Raw genomic sequence first — 20,471 nt, 5'->3', positions numbered from 1 at the left:
ACCACTAGGCTACCTGCCGCCCCTCCACTCTAACCACTAGGCTACCTTGCCGCCCCTCCACTCTAACCACTAGGCTACCTTGCCGCCCCTCCACTCTAACCACTAGGCTACCTGCCGCCCCTCCACTCTAACCACTAGGCTACCTGCCGCCCCTCCACTCTAACCACTAGGCTACCTGCCGCCCCTCCACTCTAACCACTAGGCTACCTGCCGCCCCTCCACTCTAACCACTAGGCTACCTGCCGCCCCTCCACTCTAACCACTAGGCTACCTGCCGCCCCTCCACTCTAACCACTAGGCTACCTGCCGCCCCTCCACTCTAACCACTAGGCTACCTGCCGCCCCTCCACTCTAACCACTAGGCTACCTGCCGCCCCTCCACTCTAACCACTAGGCTACCTGCCGCCCCTCCACTCTAACCACTAGGCTACCTGCCGCCCCTCCACTCTAACCACTAGACTACCTGCCGCCCCTCCACTCTAACCACTAGACTACCTGCCGCCCCTCCACTCTAACCACACCCTCTATGATTTAGAGGAGCAGAGGAACACAAAGTTGTATCTGATGACACAGAGTCTGAGCTTGATAAACATATGAAGAATCTGGCAGACCAGTTTCATGGTGTCGGTGGCATCAAACCAACATCAAACCCAGAGAACTAGCCTACAAATTGGCACATCAAAACAAAATCCCAGACAACTGGTCAGGAAATGGAAGGGTAATTCAAATGTATTTATAAAGCCATGTTTACATCAGCAGATATCACAAAGTGCTGTACAGATACCCAACTTAAAACCTCAAACCGCAAGCAATGCAGATTATACTGAACAGAGATCTCTACACTGAGTATACAAAACATTAAGAACACCTTCCTAATATTGAGTTGCCACCCCCCCCCCTTTCCACTTCAGAACAGCCTCAATTCGTCAGGGCATGGACTCTACAAGGTGTTGAAGGCGTTCCACAGGGATGCTGGCCCCATGTTGACTCTACAAGGTGTTGAAGGCGTTCCACAGGGATGCTGGCCCATGTTGACTCTACAAGGTGTTGAAAGCGTTCCACAGGGATGCTGGCCCATGTTGACTCTACAAGGTGTTGAAAGCGTTCCACAGGGATGCTGGCCCCATGTTGACTCTACAAGGTGTTGAAAGCGTTCCACAGGGATGCTGGCCCCATGTTGACTCTACAAGGTGTTGAAAGCGTTCCACAGGGATGCTGGCCCCATGTTGACTCCCAATGCTTCCCACAGTTGTGTCAAGTTGTCTGGATGTCCTTTGGGTGGTGGACCATTCTTGATACACACAGGAAACTGTTGAGCGTGAAAAACCCAGCAGCGTTGCAGTTCTTGACCCAAACCGGTGCGCCTGACACCTACTACCATCCCCCGTACAAAAGCACTTAATTATTTTGTTTTGCCCATTCACCCTCTGAATGACACACATACACAATCCATGGCTCAAGACTTAAAAACTCTTCTTTAACCCGTCTCCTCCCCTTCATCTACACTGATTGAAGTGGATTTAACAAGTGACATCAATAAGGGAACATAGCTTTCACCTGGTCAGTCTATGTCATGGAAAGGACAGGTGTTCCTAATTTTTTGTCCACTCAGTGTATTGATGCTTCTCATTCCATCACATTTGAAAACAATGAAACATAAGAATATTTAAGATTATCTCTGCGTTGAGATTTCTCTTTGCGATCCTCTATTTGATTAACATTTATAAAAAGTTTTAAAAAAAAACGTTTTATTGCTTACACAAAAAAGGTATTTATGATCTATAGAAAACTTATCTTCCCCACTGTGCACTATTCTAGTGAGCCTGTCTGGAACAATTCCATTCTCTAGCCTCAGTCATCAGCGGTTTACAGAACAAAATAGTGGCGGATTGACCCCTTGTTATTGTTTGAATCACAGATTGCCTTTTAAAAAAAAAAAGATTTATAGAGAACTGAATTACCCGTGTAACTACTCTGACTTAACAGATTCTGCCTGGAACAGATCAGGGATGTTGAGCTGGGTTTTAGACACGGCTAGTGCAGGATACAATGGTTCACTGAACCTCTGTTTAAAACAATGGAGCAAGCTCAGAGCGCCCCCTTGTGCCACTTTATAGAACGACAGGCTACCTTCCTCGAAATCCAGCAACACCCCAACCCTTCCCAGTCCGCCGACCTCCACAGGGACAGCCACCTTCGGAATCAGAACGAGAGAGAGAGAGAGAGAGAGAGAGAGAGAGAGAGAGAAATGTATTGCAATGCGGCAACAACATCAACAAAAATGTTCCTAGGAATTTCTCTTGGTGTTGTACATAGACGCTTTCATAGAGATCTGATTCAATTCTATATGTGACTTTTACGGAAGCATCCACATCAGCGATCACATCCACATACCTTGTCGTGCAGGGCTTCTATCTTCCCCTTCTCACTCAGCAGGCACCAAGAATAGGGGTTGAAGCCGATACGGCAGGTGTCTTTCTGGCCCTTACGGCCGATCTGACCCTCGCAGACTCCCACCTGTAGATAAGCGCAGGGGACTATGACAACGCTGTACTAGATAGTGACATTTTATTTTGTGGGGGGGGGGGGGGGGGGGCATTTGATTTAGCTAAATAGTGCCAACGAAGGGTTTCCGTACATGTAAATCAATGATGTCCTCTTGACAGGGCTCAGTTAATGCAATAGGGAATGTGAAAATGTTGTGATGTGTTACTAACTATATGCTATGTGATGTTTTACCTAATCTCCTCTTGTAACATATTAGAATAATATGCCATTTAGCAGATGCTAAGAAACTAACGGTAATCTGCCTGTCTATAACCTCCTCTGACCTTAAACGGTGCACCCTCTGACCCTAAACGGTGCACCCTCTGACCCCTAAACGGTGCACCCTCTGACCCCTAAACGGTGCACCCTCTGACCCCTAAACGGTGCACCCTCTGACCCCTAAACGGTGCACCCTCTGACCCCTAAACGGTGCACCCTCTGACCCCTAAACGGTGCACCCTCTGACCCCTAAACGGTGCACCCTCTGACCCCTAAACGGTGCACCCTCTGACCCCTAAACGGTACACCCTCTGACCCCTAAACGGTACACCCTCTGACCTCTTACCTTCCATTTGCCCTCGTCTTCCTCCACCTCCACCTCCCAGTACGCACGGCCTCCCTGCAGGGGTTTAGAGGCCAGGACCTGGGGAAAGGAGCTAAAGCGAGCCCCCTGCTCCGGGTAGGCCTGCTGGACCTCGCTGTAAGACACCTTCCTGTTCTCCTCAGAGATGAGCAGCTTGGGGTGGGCTGTGTCCGGGTCCAGACGGGGGCTGGCGCCATCTGCACAGAACACACACGGGGGGCATGAGCAGAAGAGGTGTGTCAGTCAAAAAACGACCCATAGTCATTGGCATTGTGTCTAACAGAACTTGTCTGGGGTGCTGTGATTGATATAGACAGGCAGATTTTGAATGGTTTCGGATGGCAGATCACTAACCCCAATGCCTTAACCTAAACCCTAATGTTAATCCTAACCTTAACCTATTTTAATAGCCTTGGTTGAATATCCACTTCCTTTTGAGTAGGGAGCTGGTATGGTGTAAGGTAGCGTTTCCCAAACTAGGGATTTTTAAAACGGGATCGCGAGAGAAACTATGAAATTAAAATCGTGCTTGTTTAATAGAACGTCAGTCACCTCAGATAGCCGTGCTTTCTGTTTCCTTCCTACAAAACGTGTCTCAATCCTTTTTGAACGGTCGAAGCTACAACATACTATGACCCCTTTCACTGACAGATAAGACTCTGACGAACACGTACGTGTGTCTTCAGTGTCCTTCTACAGGGACCAAGCCGCGAAGGACAGAGTGGACAAGACCAGGCACTAAATCAGACTCGGGGTTTAAAGATCATTAACAACGTTCATTTCTAAACAGAAAATCAGGCAAAAATTATTTGCCCTTGTCTTCTGAACGTGCCAATACCTTTTCTGATGCATTTCAGTCACTTCCTTCCGATTTAAATACTGTCAAGTTCTGTCAGGATGATTTGTAACAGATGGTCATAGCCCGATTTTTAAATATTTTTTAAAGTAAACATTTGCCGTTGATTACGTCACTTTTTTCACAAGTTGGGGTCGCATATTTTATGGGCCGCAGGACAAAACAGTTTGGGAACCCTTGGTGTAGGTACTGTATGAGATGGAGGGGGGGGGGGGGGGGTCCCTTACAGAGCAGCCTGAAGGGGTCCCGGTCAGGCAGGGAGATGACCACTGAGACCAGCCGCCTCTCAGTCCACTGCTGTAGGCATCTCAGCCTGGCCCTGTCCACCTCCTGTGGAACCTCCAGCTCCTCCACAGAACAGCTCTCAGACACACTGGAGGGAGAGGAGACAGGATATGAGGTTTACTCTCAATAACTATTTTTATTCTGTAAATATACCGGAAACTAACTACAGCATCCGTACACGCCACAATGCTAGCTACAGCATCCGTACACGTCACAATGCTAGCTACAGCATCCGTACACGTCACAATGCTAGCTACAGCATCCGTACACGTCATAATGCTAGCTACAGCATCCGTACACGTCACAATGCTAGCTACAGCATCCGTACACGTCACAATGCTAGCTACAGCATCCGTACACGTCACAATGCTAGCTACAGCATCCGTACACGTCACAATGCTAGCTACAGCATCCGTACACGTCACAATGCTAGCTACAGCATCCGTACACGTCACAATGCTAGCTACAGCATCCGTACACGTCACAATGCTAGCTACAGCATCCGTACACATCATAATGCTAACTACAGCATCTGTACAAGTCACAATGCTAACTACAGCATCCGTACACGTCACAATGCTAACTACAGCATCACAATGCTAGCTACAGCATCCGTACACGTCACAATGCTAACTACAGCATCACAATGCTAGCTACAGCATCCGTACACGCCACAATGCTAGCTACAGCATCCGTACACGTCACAATGCTAGCTACAGCATCCGTACACGTCACAATGCTAGCTACAGCATCCGTACACATCATAATGCTAACTACAGCATCCGTACACGTCACAATGCTAACTACAGCATCACAATGCTAGCTACAGCATCCGTACAAGTCACAATGCTAACTACAGCATCACAATGCTAGCTACAGCATCCGTACACGTCACAATGCTAGCTACAGCATCCGTACACGCCACAATGCTAGCTACAGCATCCGTACACGTCACAATGCTAGCTACAGCATCACAATGCTACGACAGGAAATGCGGGCTGATCTACAGAAAAACGCAGGACACATATTTTCACCAAGGTAATAAATCTGTTGGGGAATAGTGGTCTAAGTAATTTATAAAATGATTGTATACTTATATAAAAAGAGCTTAGACAAAGTTTTCTACTTAACATACTGACTCAGTTCTGACTTGGTAGGACTTCACTTTTCTAGCTATTTCACTTTTCTAAACTTTGTTTCTTTCTTAGAAACTATATGAGAATTAGCCTATCGTCATGTATAATAGTTGCTTACCTTTTGGTTATCTTACTGTACTCCTGTGAAGAACAAAACAAAACATATAAGAAAACATGTGTTCCCGGTGACCATCGTCACGACAACAAGAGACAAGCCACTGTTCCATGTGTATTTAGGTCAGGGCAAGGTGCGGTAGGCACACAAACACTTTCCTTATAGTAGTACCCTTTAGTATGTGCCCTATGTTCCTACGGGAAGTAAGAGGATTGAGGAAGTACCATGATGAAGGACTGTTCCTGTACGCGTGCGGCGCCCCGGGTGTCAGCCAGCCCTTCCAGAGTATGAAGACCCCGTTGGAGGGAGGAGAGGGTTTCCTGCAGCTGTGTCAGCTGTTCCTCCAGTCCCCCCACCGCCCTGCTCTCCTCCTGGGCGGGCACACACACACACACACACACACACACACACACACACACATACACAATAAAAACACTGACTAATGCACTTTTTTACATTTTTAAACTACGTTTTAAGTGAGAAGTAGGCATTGGTCTGAGGTTGAAAAATTAAAAGGAAATTCACATGAGCACCACGATACAGTTTGAGAAGGTTTTGAATCCTAAGCAACCTGCATACACATCGATTAAATTACAATAGACCAACATAGCTACTGTAGCAGGTCAAAGCTGTGCTGTAAAACCTTGGTAGAGCATGGGTGGAGGAGGCAAATTTGTGCATTATACAAGATTTCCACATGAAAAGCCTGAGCCGCGCCACTGGAATGGCCTTGCATGGCAGAGTTGTTGACAAATATCCAACGCATGGCAGAGTTGTTGACAAATATCCAACGCATGGCAGAGTTGTTGACAAATATCCAACGCCTGACAGAGTTGTTGACAAATATCCAACGCCTGGCAGAGTTGTTGACAAATATCCAACGCCTGGCAGAGTTGTTGACAAATATCCAACGCCTGGCAGAGTTGTTGACAAATATCCAACGCATGGCAGAGTTGTTGACAAATATCCAACGCCTGGCAGAGTTGTTGACAAATATCCAACGCCTGGCAGAGTTGTTGACAAATATCCAACGCCTGGCAGAGTTGTTGACAAATATCCAACGCCTGGCAGAGTTGTTTCGTTTGGCAGTAAATCAGCACACAAGTAACATCCGGTTAACTTCGTCTAAGTTATATTTACAACGGCAGGGGGTGCACCGTTCCAGGAGGTACTGCAATACAATGTCTTTGTTAGTTTGGCACTGTTAAATCAGCACACATTCGGAATTAAAATGTCAAGAAGACAGGAGAAGCAGCGTACTGGAATGTATTGCGGATGTTAGAAACTGTGGAGTTTTTCTGATGCTACCAAGCATGCACTCTGCAGTCAGTGTACAACTGAGTCTCTGTTTACATGTCATGTTAGCTAGCCATTTGAAGTTTGGGGAAGGCCCTCTCCTGTTTCATCATGACAAGTCCATATAGAAATGGTTTGTCGAGTTCGGCGTGGAAGAACTTGACTGGCCTGCACAAAGCCCTGACCTCAACCCCAACGAACAACTTTGGGATTAATTGGAACGCCGACTGCGAGCCAGGCCTAATCGCCCAACATCAGTCCCCGCAGCAATGTTACAACATCTAATGGAAAGCTTTCCCAGAAGAGTGGAGGCTGTTATAGCAGCAAAAGGGGGGGGAACAACTCCATATTAATGCCCATGATTGTGGAATGAGATGTTGAGCGAGCAGGCTTTTGTCATTTAGTATTAACTGTGTTGTTGCCAAGCAACTGAGTTGAGACCCAGTGTTAGAACTGAGCTTTGGATTTAAAAAAAATAAACATGTTAGCAATGTCAGAAATGCTACAAATAGGTTGCACATCTTCGGTTCTTCATGGACAGAAATGAGCACGTGAGATCGATAAATTATATATTTAATCAAACTGTTGCCCCCTACAAACTTATTCAGTACGAAAGGTGGCAAGTCGATGGTCACTTTATGGACACCTAGATATTGAGCTAGGTCAGGGCAAGACATTGTCTTTTTTTGCCTAATGCTAACGACCTTGTTAAAAATCCAGTATGTGGTTCTAGGTAACACCCGGACGGTCACGTCCACCTCATGACTAGAGGCAGGGAGTGTGTTGTGTACCTTCAATCAGGACGATTTCCAGTTGTCACGGACATTGGTGTCATATTGGCTGTGATGTGTTGGTAGGGAGATTTGTCAAATCAAAGCCTACTTATGTTGAGCCGCTGCGCGACAACGGTGTTCCTACTTAAAGTACAGCCCATGTTTTTGTTCCAGCCCTGCACCGACTCACATGATTCACAACCCCCCCCCCCTCACGCTTTTAATGCAGTCGCAATTAAGGCTTTGACAACGGTGTTCCTACTTAAAGTACAGCCCATGTTTTTGTTCCAGCCCTGCACCGACTCACATGATTCACAACCCCCCCCCCCCCACCCCCCCCCCCTCACGCTTTTAATGCAGTCGCAATTAAGGCTTTGACAACGGTGTTCCTACTTAAAGTACAGCCCATGTTTTTGTTCCAGCCCTGCACCGACTCACATGATTCACAACCCCCCCACTCACGCTTTTAATGCAGTCGCAATTAAGATTTTGTTTCTCTTATTTTCAGCTTTAAGCCACCATTATCCTACTAGAAAACATGCATTTGCAGGTTTACAGCCCACCTCTGTTAACTTCCAAGCCCAGATTCATTGTTTGTTTTTTATGCTAGAGTTGAGCCTGGGTTCTCTTCCTTATTTACCCGAGTCACACACAGCAGGGCCGTGTCCTCCTCCTGCTGCAGGGCCTCACGCATGGTCTCGTACTGCTGCTGCACACCAGCACGCGCATCACCTAGCAACACCTGGGGAGAGGAGGAGTCAGGGTTGACACAGTGACAGTATGTAGACATAGTTGTATCCAAACACCTAACTTACAGATTCATCCAGTGTAGTAGTGTGTCTAATGCATATGGAGCATCATGGACCCTGGTCATGGACCCTGGACATGGATACCCCCACCCCCATTGACTCTGTACCGGTACCCCCTGTATATAGCCTCCACATTGACCCTGTACCGGTACCCCCTGTGTATAGCCTCCACATTGACCCTGTACCGGTACCCCCTGTATATAGCCTCCACATTGACCCTGTACCGGTACCCCCTGTACATAGCCTCCACATTGACTCTGTACCGTAATACCCTGTATATAGCCTCCACATTGACTCTGTACCGTAATACCCTGTATACAACCTCCACATTGACTCTGTACCGTAATACCCTGTATATAGCCTCCACATTGACTCTGTACCGTAATACCCTGTATATAGCCTCCACATTGACTCTGTACCGTAATACCCTGTATATAGCCTCCACATTGACTCTATACCGTAACACCCTGTATATAACCTCCACATTGACTCTGTACCGTAATACCCTGTATCTAACCTCCACATTGACTCTATACCGTAATACCCTGTATATAGCCTCCACATTGACTCTATACCGTAATACCTTGTATATAACCTCCACATTGACTCTGTACCGTAATACCCTGTATATAGCCTCCACATTGACTCTATACCGTAATACCCTGTATATAGCCTCCACATTGACTGTACCGTAATACCCTGTATATAACCTCCACATTGACTGTACCGTAATACCCTGTATATAACCTCCACATTGACTCTGTACCGTAATACCCTGTATATAGCCTCCACATTGACTCTGTACCGTATTACCCTGTATATAGCCTCCACATTGACTCTGTACCGTAATACCCTGTATATAGCCTCCACATTGACTCTGTACCGTAATACCCTGTATATAGCCTCCTCATTGACTCTGTACCGTAATACCCTGTATATAGCCTCCACATTGACTATGTACCGTAATACCCTGTATATAGCCTCCACATTGACTCTATACCGTAATACCCTGTATATAGCCTCCACATTGACTCTATACCGTAATACCCTATATATAGCCTCCACATTGACTCTATACCGTAATACCCTGTATACAACCTCCACATTGACTCTGTACCGTAATACCCTGTATATAGCCTCCACATTGACTCTGTACCGTAATACCCTGTATATAGCCTCCACATTGACTCTGTACCGTAATACCCTGTATATAGCCTCCACATTGACTCTATACCGTAATACCCTGTATATAACCTCCACATTGACTCTGTACCGTAATACCCTGTATCTAACCTCCACATTGACTCTATACCGTAATACCCTGTATATAGCCTCCACATTGACTCTATACCGTAATACCTTGTATATAACCTCCACATTGACTCTGTACCGTAATACCCTGTATATAGCCTCCACATTGACTCTATACCGTAATACCCTGTATATAGCCTCCACATTGACTGTACCGTAATACCCTGTATATAACCTCCACATTGACTCTGTACCGTAATACCCTGTATATAGCCTCCACATTGACTCTGTACCGTAATAACCTGTATATAGCCTCCACATTGACTCTATACCGTAATACCCTGTATATAACCTCCACATTGACTCTGTACCGTAATACCCTGTATATAGCCTCCACATTGACTCTATACCGTAATACCCTGTATATAGCCTCCTCATTGACTCTGTACCGTAATACCCTGTATATAGCCTCCACATTGACTCTGTACCGTAATACCCTGTATATAGCCTCCACATTGACTCTATACCGTAATACCCTGTATATAGCCTCCTCATTGACTCTGTACCGTAATACCCTGTATATAGCCTCCACATTGACTCTGTACCGTAATACCCTGTATAAAGCCTCCACATTGACTCTGTACCGTAATACGCTGTATATAGTCTCCACATTGACTATGTACCGTAATACCCTGTATATAGCCTCCACATTGACTATGTACCGTAATACCCTGTATATAGTCTCCACATTGACTATGTACCGTAATACCCTGTATATAGCCTCCACATTGACTCTGTACCGTAATAACCTGTATATAGCCTCCACATTGACTCTATACCGTAATACCCTGTATATAACCTCCACATTGACTCTGTACCGTAATACCCTGTATATAGCCTCCACATTGACTCTGTACCGTAATACCCTGTATATAGCCTCCACATTGACTCTGTACCGTAATACCCTGTATATAGCCTCCACATTGACTCTATACCGTAATACCCTGTATATAGCCTCCTCATTGACTCTGTACCGTAATACCCTGTATATAGCCTCCACATTGACTCTGTACCGTAATACCCTGTATATAGCCTCCACATTGACTCTGTACCGTAATACGCTGTATATAGTCTCCACATTGACTATGTACCGTAATACCCTGTATATAGCCTCCACATTGACTATGTACCGTAATACCCTGTATATAGTCTCCACATTGACTATGTACCGTAATACCCTGTATATAGCCTCCACATTGACTCTGTACCGTAATACCCTGTATATAGCCTCCACATTGACTCTGTACCGTAATACCCTGTATATAGCCTCCACACTGACTCTGTACCGTAATACCCTGTATATAGCCTCCACATTGACTCTGTACCGTAATACCCTGTATATAGCCTCCACATTGACTCTGTACCGTAATACCCTGTATATAGCCTCCACATTGACTCTGTACCGTAATACCCTGTATATAGCCCTGCTGTTGTCATTTACTGCTGCGCTTTAATTATTTGTTATTGTTATCTCATACTCTTTTTGTAGGTACTTTCTTAAAACTGCGTTGTTGGTAAAGGACTTGGTAGAGGTCTACTACACCTGTTGTATTCAGCATTTCACTGTGAGGTCTACTACACCTGTTGTATTCAGCATTTCACTGTGAGGTCTACTACACCTGTTGTATTCAGCATTTCACTGTAAGGTCTACTACACCTGTTGTATTCAGCATTTCACTGTGAGGTCTACTACACCTGTTGTATTCAGCATTTCACTGTAAGGTCTACTACACCTGTTGTATTCTGCATTTCACTGTAAGGTCTACTACACCTGTTGTATTCAGCATTTCACTGTAAGGTCTACCTACACCTGTTGTATTCAGCATTTCATTGTAAGGTCTACTACACCTGTTGTATTCAGCATTTCACTGTAAGGTCTACTACACCTGTTGTATTCAGCATTTCACTGTAAGGTGAACTGTAACATTTGATTTAGAGGGATACAGGGTGTGTACATTATTAGGCTTTTGCGTCAGGTCAGACCTAAAAAAAAAATACCTGGTCCAACTGAGGTCCTGTCCTTCTTACCTGGAATCTCTGTTTCTTCTCTGTCATCTCAGTCACTCTGCTGATTAAAGACTGTTCCGCTCCCTGCATCTTCTTCATCTCCTGTTTCAGGTTCCCCTGCAAGACAAAAACACAGTGCCGTCATCCTGCCGTCAATAGAAAACATGCTTTAGCTCTCTGGAACACGTATTTATACTATAACGCGTGTGATATGTTTATTCACCACTAACGATCCTTAGACAACATTAATACTACGGCTCATACAGCTGGGATGAGATCAGGTATTTTTGTGGTGTGCTGGTATGTGTGTTTGGTAAACACTCCTCTGTTTCTCACCCTCAGCTCCCTCTCGGCCTCTCTGATGCTGACGCAAGCGTGGTCCCGGTGCGACCCGATCACGGTACACACGGTACAGACACACACACTACACTGACGGCAGTAGATTCGGTTCATCTCCTGGTGTTCCGGGCACCTGATGACCATGTAAGTTATACTTCAGCTTGCTGCCAGTTGTTTAATGATTTGTCATATAATAAATTAAATAAAACAATCGTCAACTTTAAATGAAACGTTGAAACACAAAGTATTTACAGGAATTCAAGACTTTACTGCAAATACCGTCCAAAGTTGTTAGGAATTTCACTTTGTGCAGCTCAGAAAAGGAAATTCAATTGAGATTCTCCCCAAAATAAGAGTGAAACTTTACCTCCAGGGTGAGGTGTCCTCCACAGGGGGTACCAGGGTGTGGCTCTGGAAGACAGGGGACTCCAGGTGAGGCCGGAGGTGGTCGGAGCACATGGAGGCTCCACACACCAGGCAGGTCTTCACCGCAGGGAGAGAGCCCTGGCTGGGGCAATAGTGGCAGGGTAGGAAGGTCTCCCTAGAGGTTTGACGAGCCAGGCTGGGGGACAGGTTGGTACGTCCAGGGGACAGGTTGTTGGCAGCACGGGTAGGAGAGGTGGAGGTGCCGATTGGACCAGATCTGTTGGAGATCTCTGGAAGAGGCTCCCGCTCAGCTTCAACAGGCTTCTCCTTCGTAGGGGTGACTAAACGTAAATGGGTTGTTATGGTCGTTTCAGCAGGATTCTTGGCGGGTGTGTACGGATCTCTTGCAGGGGGTGGAGGTGGGTCCAGCTCAACGGTGGTGATTCTTCTTGGCGATGTGTTGGTCATGTGACCTGCTGCTGCTTCAGGTGATTTTCTAGGGTCATTCAGTGGTTCTCTTGTAAGAGGTTCTGTTGCAGCAGGGGGTTCGTCCAGCTCAATGGGTGGGTCTCTCCTAGGGGACCTAGACCTATCACGTGTCAGGTCCGGACCTCTGACGGCGACGGACGCAGTACTAGGCGGTTTGGTTGCTAAGGAGAATGGTGCTGCTGGCACCTCCTCCTCACTGGACAACTCGACGTCAGACGACGTGTTCTGATTGGCTGAAGAGGAGGAAGAGGAAGTGGCGGGTCTCTTACGGTCACCAGACCGTCCCCTGGAGTGGGAGGAAGAGGAGCTGCCAGTGGCTTGTCTCTTGTTGTCGTGAAGATGGCCTCCTGGGACAGGAGAACTGGCTGGTCTCTTCCCTAACAGACGCTTGGATTGAGAGATGGAGGCTCTCTTCCCAAGGGTCCAGCCCGCCGAATTGATCTCAATGACATCCTCTTCATTGGCTCTGCCTTCTATACCCAACACAACATACATAACACAAATAAATTAGTAGTGATTAGGCCTACTTAGGTTACATCAAAAGGACACAAACCTAGCTAAATCTAATTGTATTTGTCACAGCACAGAATACAACAGGTGTAGACTTTAAGCGAAATGCTTGCTTTACAAGCCCTTCCCAATGATGCAGAAATACAAAATGATGGGAAATATCATAAATATCATATTATTTTAAGATAGAATAAGGTCGATTGATTTTAAGGCAAGTCAATGGACTTCAGTAGACTTTGACCTGTGTCGTTACTCGTGTGCGTCAGTCAATATAGCGTAATATTGTTGTTAATGTTTCTATCATAGCCAAGTCATCATCACCATATTAAAACAATGTGTTAACGATGTGTTATTGTTTTAAACTGTAGGCCTAGTACCATTACACAGGTACATCTTCCCCAGCAGTAGCCTAACTTTGGAAATGTTCGTTCCCATGACTAGTCAGCGAACCTGGGGTGTATTTATTACGTCTTGGAACGGGAAACCGTTGACCGTTTATGAACCAAACAGAGCAAACGGAATGAAGCGTGGAGGGACCTATCAGAATTGGTCCAATATTAAATTCTCGTTTTCGTTGCAAAAGGTTTTCCGTTTGAAATAAACGGTTTGTGTTACAAAACGTTTTGTAACAGAATCGGCGTAATGAATAAACCCCTGTCTCGTTGTCCCCAGCCTAATTGCGCATGGGCAGAAGTGTCTGGTGAATTCGGGAAGTTACCTGTCGCTGAGCTGGTGCGTGTATGTGCAGGCGCTTCATGTCGCCACGGACTTGCGGTAGTGTCTCTCTTGAACCCCACCGGTAATGTCTTGTACTCCTCCTTGCACTCGGGGCAGTAGTATGGACCGGTGGGCGAACCACTCCATAACTCCTGTATACAGCAGTAGCAGAAAATATGTTTGCATCTCAGCGCAGTCGGATTCCGACATATACCGTGGCACAAAGGACACACCGAGGGCTCGCAGTCCGGGGTCGGCAACGACTGACCCATTTTGCCCAGTAAAAAACGATATTTGTTACGTTTTTTTTTGTCAACAACACGACAGGCTCGACCTCCAGGAAACGAAACCGTAAAATTAGGAGGAGCCAAGTGTTTGAATTACGTCCCCAGTGTAGTCCTGCACACTGCGCCCCACTCTTAAAGGTACAGGAAAACAATGTCTCCTCTGACCCAAATACATGTAGCTCGTTAGGTCGACAGATCAAACTACGCAGAGGTCTGCACTAGTGTCATCATTTGAAGAAAACATACACACGAGGAAAAAGCATGCGTACCTGTTGCCCTACCCGGCAGTTTCAGGATGGCTGTGATTGTGAGGTACCCAAGGGGTTAAAATCATACTGGCCTCTCACCATTTTAACGTCACATGAAATACATTTTGAATGGCTTGTAAACATAGATTGTGGAAGTTAATCTCTGAACATAGGTCTACTCTAACCTTTCAATTATTTCTTCATCTGGTTTACTAAACAATTCCAATACGTGTTCTGTGTTTCATTCATAGTTTAAATTCTCCAAAGTGGCCTGGGCTTCTGGAGCTCAGACGTGCAGTAGTACGTGTAGAAACAGATAGGTCGCGTTTTGAAGTGTCTGTCCTATAGCAGGCCACGTTTTGAAGTGTCTGTCCTATAGCAGGCCACGTTTTGAAGTGTCTATCCAATAGCAGGTCTCGTTTTGAAGTGTCTGTCCTATAGCAGGCCACGTTTTGAAGTGTCTGTCCTATAGCAGGCCCCGTTTTGAAGTGTCTGTCCTATAGCAGGCCACGTTTTGAAGTGTCTGTCCTATAGCAGGCCACGTTTTGAAGTGTCTGTCCTATAGCAGGCCACGTTTTGAAGTGTCTGTCCTATAGCAGGCCACGTTTTGAAGTGTCTGTCCTATAGCAGGCCACGTCGTGAAGTGTCTGTCCTATAGCAGGCCACGTCGTGAAGTGTCTGTCCTATAGCAGGTCTCGTTTTGAAGTGTCTGTCCTATAGCAGGCCACGTTTTGAAGTGTCTGTCCTATAGCAGGCCACGTTGTGAAGTGTCTGTCCTATAGCAGGCCACGTTTTGAAGTGTCTGTCCTATAGCAGGTTGCGTTTTGAAGTGTCTGTCCTATAGCAGGCCACGTTGTGAAGTGTCTGTCCTATAGCAGGCCACGTCGTGAAGTGTCTGTCCTATAGCAGGCCACGTTTTGAAGTGTCTATCCAATAGCAGGTCGCGTTTTGAAGTGTCTGTCCTATAGCAGGTCGCGTTTTGAAGTGTCTGTCCTATAGCAGGCCGTGTTTTGAAGTGTCTGTCCTATAGCAGGCCCCGTTTTGAAGTGTCTGTCCTATAGCAGGCCACGTTTTGAAGTGTCTGTCCTATAGCAGGCCCCGTTTTGAAGTGTCTGTCCTATAGCAGGCCGTGTTTTGAAGTGTCTGTCACGGACACTTTTTTTTTTCTTCTAAAACAGTTTATATGCAGAGTTGTGTCTATTGTTGCCCTCTTATTGGCTAGAATGGACCCACCCACCCACCATCCTGTCTCAGCCTCCAGTATTTATGCTGCAGTAGTTTATGTGTCGGGGGGCTAGGGTCAGTTTGTTATATCTGGAGTACTTCTCCTCTCCTATTCGGTGTCCTGTGTGAATCTAAGTGTGCGTTCTCTAATTCTCTCCTTCTCTCTTTCTTTCTCTCTCTCGGAGGACCTGAGCCCTAGGACCATGCCCCAGGACTACCTGACATGATAACTCCTTGCTGTCCCCAGTCCACCTGGCCGTGCTGCTGCTCCAGTTTCAACTGTTCTGCCTTATTATTATTCGACCATGCTGGTCATTTATGAACATTTGAACATCTTAGCCATGTTCTGTTATAATCTCCACCCGGCACAGCCAAAAGAGGACTGGCCATCCCACATATGCTCTCTCTAATTCTCTCTTTCTTTCTCTCTCTCGGAGGACCTGAGCCCTAGGACCATGCCCCAGGAATACCTGACATGATGACTCCTTGCTGTCCCCAGTCCACCTGACCGTGCTGCTGCTCCAGTTTAAACTGTTCTGCCTTATTATTATTCGACCATGCTGGTCATTTATGAACATTTGAACATCTTGGCCATGTTCTGTTATAATCTCCACCCGGCACAGCCAGAAGAGGACTGGCCACCCCACATAGCCTGGTTCCTCTCTAGGTTTCTTCCTAGGTTTTGGCCTTTCTAGGGAGTTTTTCCTAGCCACCGTGCTTCTACACCTGCATTGCTTGCTGTTTGGGGTTTTAGGCTGGGTTTCTGTACAGCACTTTGAGATATCAGCAGATGTACGAAGGGCTATATATATAAATTTGATTTGATTTGACCTGATCTTGCCTCCTCCCGACCACCTTCCATGTTTTAAGACACATTATTTTAGAGCTGTGACACACTGGTCTGGACAGGAGGCCTTTTGTAAAAAAGGCATCATTTGCTCAGAATTGGAGCCGACACATTGGTTGGTTCTCTCAACAACAACGACAGGACTTTGTGTTAGCCAGACTAACTCATAGGTGAGTCCCATACTGGCATGTTAAGTCAGGGAGCATTAATAAAGTGTTATAATGGCAGAGGGTTTCAACCACACTACCTCTTACAAATTGGATCTGACAGAACATTGTAACGACCCTGGGTTTATAAGCGAGGATATCGGACTCTGCCTCCCGAGCATTGCTTTTGCGTCACAGTCGATAGCGCGCTGGACTTCGGGCTAGAAGGTCGAGGGTTCGAGACCTGCTCCCTGCCTGTTTCATTACAATGTGAATGTTCTAAATATAAAACAAGGAAAGAAGACACCCCATGCTGAAATGTACAGAACCTGGTATTCCCAGGCAGTCAGCCGGCCAAGTACTAAACAAGCCCAACCCTGCTTAGCAGCCGAGGTCGGGCGGTTTCAGGCTAGTATGGCCGTAAGCAAAGGAGTAACTCTTTCTACACGATAAAAAGTTGATGAGTCCCTGGAATGAACCTCTTCCAATTCCTCTCTGTTTAACTTTTATTTCACCTTTATTTAACTCGGCAAGTCAGTTAAGAACAAATTCTTATTTACAATGACGGCCTACCAGAAGGTTAAAGGCCTCCTGCAGGGACGGGGGCTGGGATAAATATAAATCTAGGACAAAACACACATGACAAGAGAGACAACACAACACTACATAAAGAGAGACCAAAGATAACATAGCATGACAGAAACACATGACAACACAGCATGGTAGCAGCACATCATGGCAGAAACACATGACAACACAGCATGGTAGCAGCACATCATGGCAGAAACACATGACAACACAGCATGGTAGCAGCACAACATGCCAACACAACATGGTAGCAACACAACATGGCAGCACAACATGGTAGCAACACAACATTGCAGCAACACAACATGGTAGCAGCACAAAACAGGGTGCCAACATTGGGCAAATGACAACAGCACAAAGGACAAGAAGGTAGAGACAACAAAACATCACGCAAATTGAAATGTCTTTCAATATTGGCTTTACAGAAATATTTAAATAGAGATTGACAGCTTCTAGTGTAAAAAAAAAAAAAGCATGTAGAGGTCTAATTTTTATCATAAGTACACTTCAACTGTGAGAAACGGAATCTAAAACAATCCAGAATATCACATTGTATGATTTTGAAGTAATTAATTAGCGTTTTATTGCATGACATAAGTATTTGATACATCAGAAAAGCAGAACTTAATATTTGGTACAGAAGCCTTTGTTTGCAATTACAGAGATCATATGTTTCCTGTAGTTCTTGACCAAGTTTGCACACACTGCAGCAGGGATTTTGGCCCACTCCTCCATACAGACTCCTCCACTCCTCCAGATCCTTCAGGTTTCGGGGCTGTCGCTGGGCAATACGGACTTTCAGCTCCCTCCAAAGATTTTCTATTGGGTTCAGGTCTGGAGACTGGCTAGGCCACTCCAGGACCTTGAGATGCTTCTTACGGAGCCGCTCCTTAGTTGCCCTGGCTGTGTGTTTCGGGTCGTTGTCATGCTGGAAGACACAGCCATGACCCATCTTCAATGCTCTTACTGAGGGAAGGAGGTTGTTGGCCAAGATCTCGCGATACATGGCCCAATCCATCCTCCCCTCAATACAGTGCAGTCGTCCTGTCCCCTTTGCAGAAAAGCATCCCCAAAGAATGATGTTTCCACCTCCATGCTTCACGGTTGGGATGATGTTCTTGGGGTTGTACTCATCCTTCTTCATCCAAACACGGCGAGTGGAGTTTAGACCAAAAATATATATTTTTGTCTCATCAGACCACATGACCTTCTCCCATTCCTGCTCTGGATCATCCAGATGGACATTGGCAAACTTCAGACGGGCCTGGACATGCGCTGGCTTGAGCAGGGGGACCTTGCGTGTGCTGCAGGATTTTAATCCATGACTGCATAGTGTGTTACTGATGGTTTTCTTTGAGACTGTGGTCCCAGCTCTGACCAGGTCCTGCCGTGTAGTTTGGGGCTGATCCCTCACTTTTCTCATGATCGTTGATGCCCCACTAGGTGAGATCTTGCATGGAGCCCCAGACCGAGGGTGATTGACCGTCATCTTGAACTTCTTCCATTTTTCTAATAATTGCGCCAACAGTTGTTGCCTTCTCACCAAGCTGCTTGCCTATTGTCCTGTAGCCCATCCCAGCCTTGTGCAGGTCTACAATTTAACCCTGATGTCCTTACACAGCTATCTGGTCTTGGCCATTGTGGAGAGGTTAGAGTCTGTTTGATTGAGTGTGTGGACAGGTGTCTTTTATACAGGTAACAAGTTCAAACAGGTGCAGTTAATACAGGTAATGAGTGGAGAACAGGAGGGCTTCTTAAAGGAAAACTAACAGGTCTGTGAGAGCCGGAATTCTTACTGGTTGGTAGGTGATCAAATACTTATGTCATGCAATAAAATGCAAATGAATTACTTAAAAATCATACAATGTGATTTTCTGGATTTTTGTTTTAGATTCTGTCTTTCACAGTTGAAGTGTACAAAGCATGTAGAGGCCTGTAATTTTTTTAAAGTAGGAAAACCTGAAAAATCGTCAGTGTATCAAATACTTGTTCTCCCCACTGTACATCAGATAACATGGACTGCCACTCATACAGGTAAAGACACCAGTACATAACTTACACACATTACAGAGTTAATACTGTATATTGTTATTGTGTATATATTTCCAATCAGCCATTTTATTTTTTTAACAACTTTATTACTTAGCTATTTGTGGATATTTTTATTTAGGAGAGCTTGCAAGTAATCATTTCACTGTACCGTTTACACCCTGTATCCTGTGCACGTGACAAATAAATGTTGATTTGATGATCAACTCACCATTCATATCAGCTGTCATAGTCAATAGAATAGGTGACTGACTTGACCAACACTATCTAGTCATCATTGACATTGACTAAGGGGCAGTATTTTCATTTTTGGAAAAATAACGTTCCTGTAATAAACGGGATATTTTGTCAGGACAAGATGCTAGAATATGCATATAATTGACAGCTTAGGATAGAAAACACTCTAAAGTTTCCAAAACTGTAAAAATATTGTCTGTGAGTAAAACAGAACTGATGTTGCAGGCGAAAGCCTGAGAAAAATCCAATCCGGAAGTGCCTCATGTTTTGAAAGCGCTGCGTTCCAATGCGTCCCTATTGAGCAGTGAATGGGCTATCAACCAGATTACTTTTTCTCCGTATTCACCAAGGTGTCTACAGCATTGTGACGTAGTTTTACGCATTTAGCGGCTACATTGCGCAAGTGGTCACCTGATGCTGCCAGAGTGACTCTCGGGTAAAATACAGAGGTAGCCATTACTCCAATCTGTCCTACTGAAAAACGAATTGTCCCGGTGGATATATTATCGAATAGATATTTGAAAAACATCTTGAGGATTGATTATAAACAACGTTTTCCATGTTTCTGTCGATATTATGGAGCTAATTTGTAATATTTTTCGGCGTTTTCAGTGACCGCAATTGCCGGGCGATTTCTCAGCCAAACATGAAGAAAAAACGGAGCTATTTCTCCTACAAAAATAATCTTTTTGGAAAAAAGGAACAT

At 45.5% G+C, this 20,471-nt stretch overlaps 1 protein-coding gene across 1 annotated transcript; it reads right to left on the bottom strand.

Moving 5' to 3' along the window:
* Positions 1–1,746: 1,746 nt before the first annotated feature.
* si:dkey-29p10.4 (tripartite motif-containing protein 16) lies at positions 1,747–14,704 on the bottom strand. Its single transcript, XM_036960337.1, has 11 exons — positions 14,141–14,704; positions 12,425–13,385; positions 12,055–12,190; positions 11,740–11,835; positions 8,232–8,333; positions 5,747–5,893; positions 5,526–5,548; positions 4,214–4,359; positions 3,113–3,327; positions 2,395–2,517; positions 1,747–2,194 (listed from the first exon to the last, which is right to left on the bottom strand). Exons 1-11 carry the CDS (start codon positions 14,409–14,411, stop codon positions 1,970–1,972), a joined length of 2,445 nt encoding a protein of 814 aa, XP_036816232.1. The 5' UTR covers positions 14,412–14,704; the 3' UTR covers positions 1,747–1,969.
* Between the last annotated feature and the right edge of the window lie 5,767 nt (positions 14,705–20,471).

The sequence above is a fragment of the Oncorhynchus mykiss genome, chromosome 2 (genome assembly GCF_013265735.2).
Source record: "Oncorhynchus mykiss isolate Arlee chromosome 2, USDA_OmykA_1.1, whole genome shotgun sequence".
In the NCBI taxonomy this organism is placed as follows: Eukaryota; Metazoa; Chordata; class Actinopteri; order Salmoniformes; family Salmonidae; genus Oncorhynchus; species Oncorhynchus mykiss.
The sequence above is the reverse complement of the archived record's forward strand: the minus strand, read 5'-3'. Positions and strand labels throughout refer to the sequence as shown.

Coding starts and splice junctions, on each gene's coding strand:
- si:dkey-29p10.4 (XM_036960337.1), bottom strand. CDS start 14,411: ATGGGTCAGTCGTTGCCGACCCCGGACTGCGAGCCCTCGGTGTGTCCT. Junction 13,386..14,140: donor ACGCACCAGCTCAGCGACAG/GTAACTTCCCGA, acceptor TGTTGGGTATAG/AAGGCAGAGCCAATGAAGAG. Junction 4,360..5,525: donor TACAGTAAGATAACCAAAAG/GTAAGCAACTAT, acceptor CTCTCCCTCCAG/TGTGTCTGAGAGCTGTTCTG.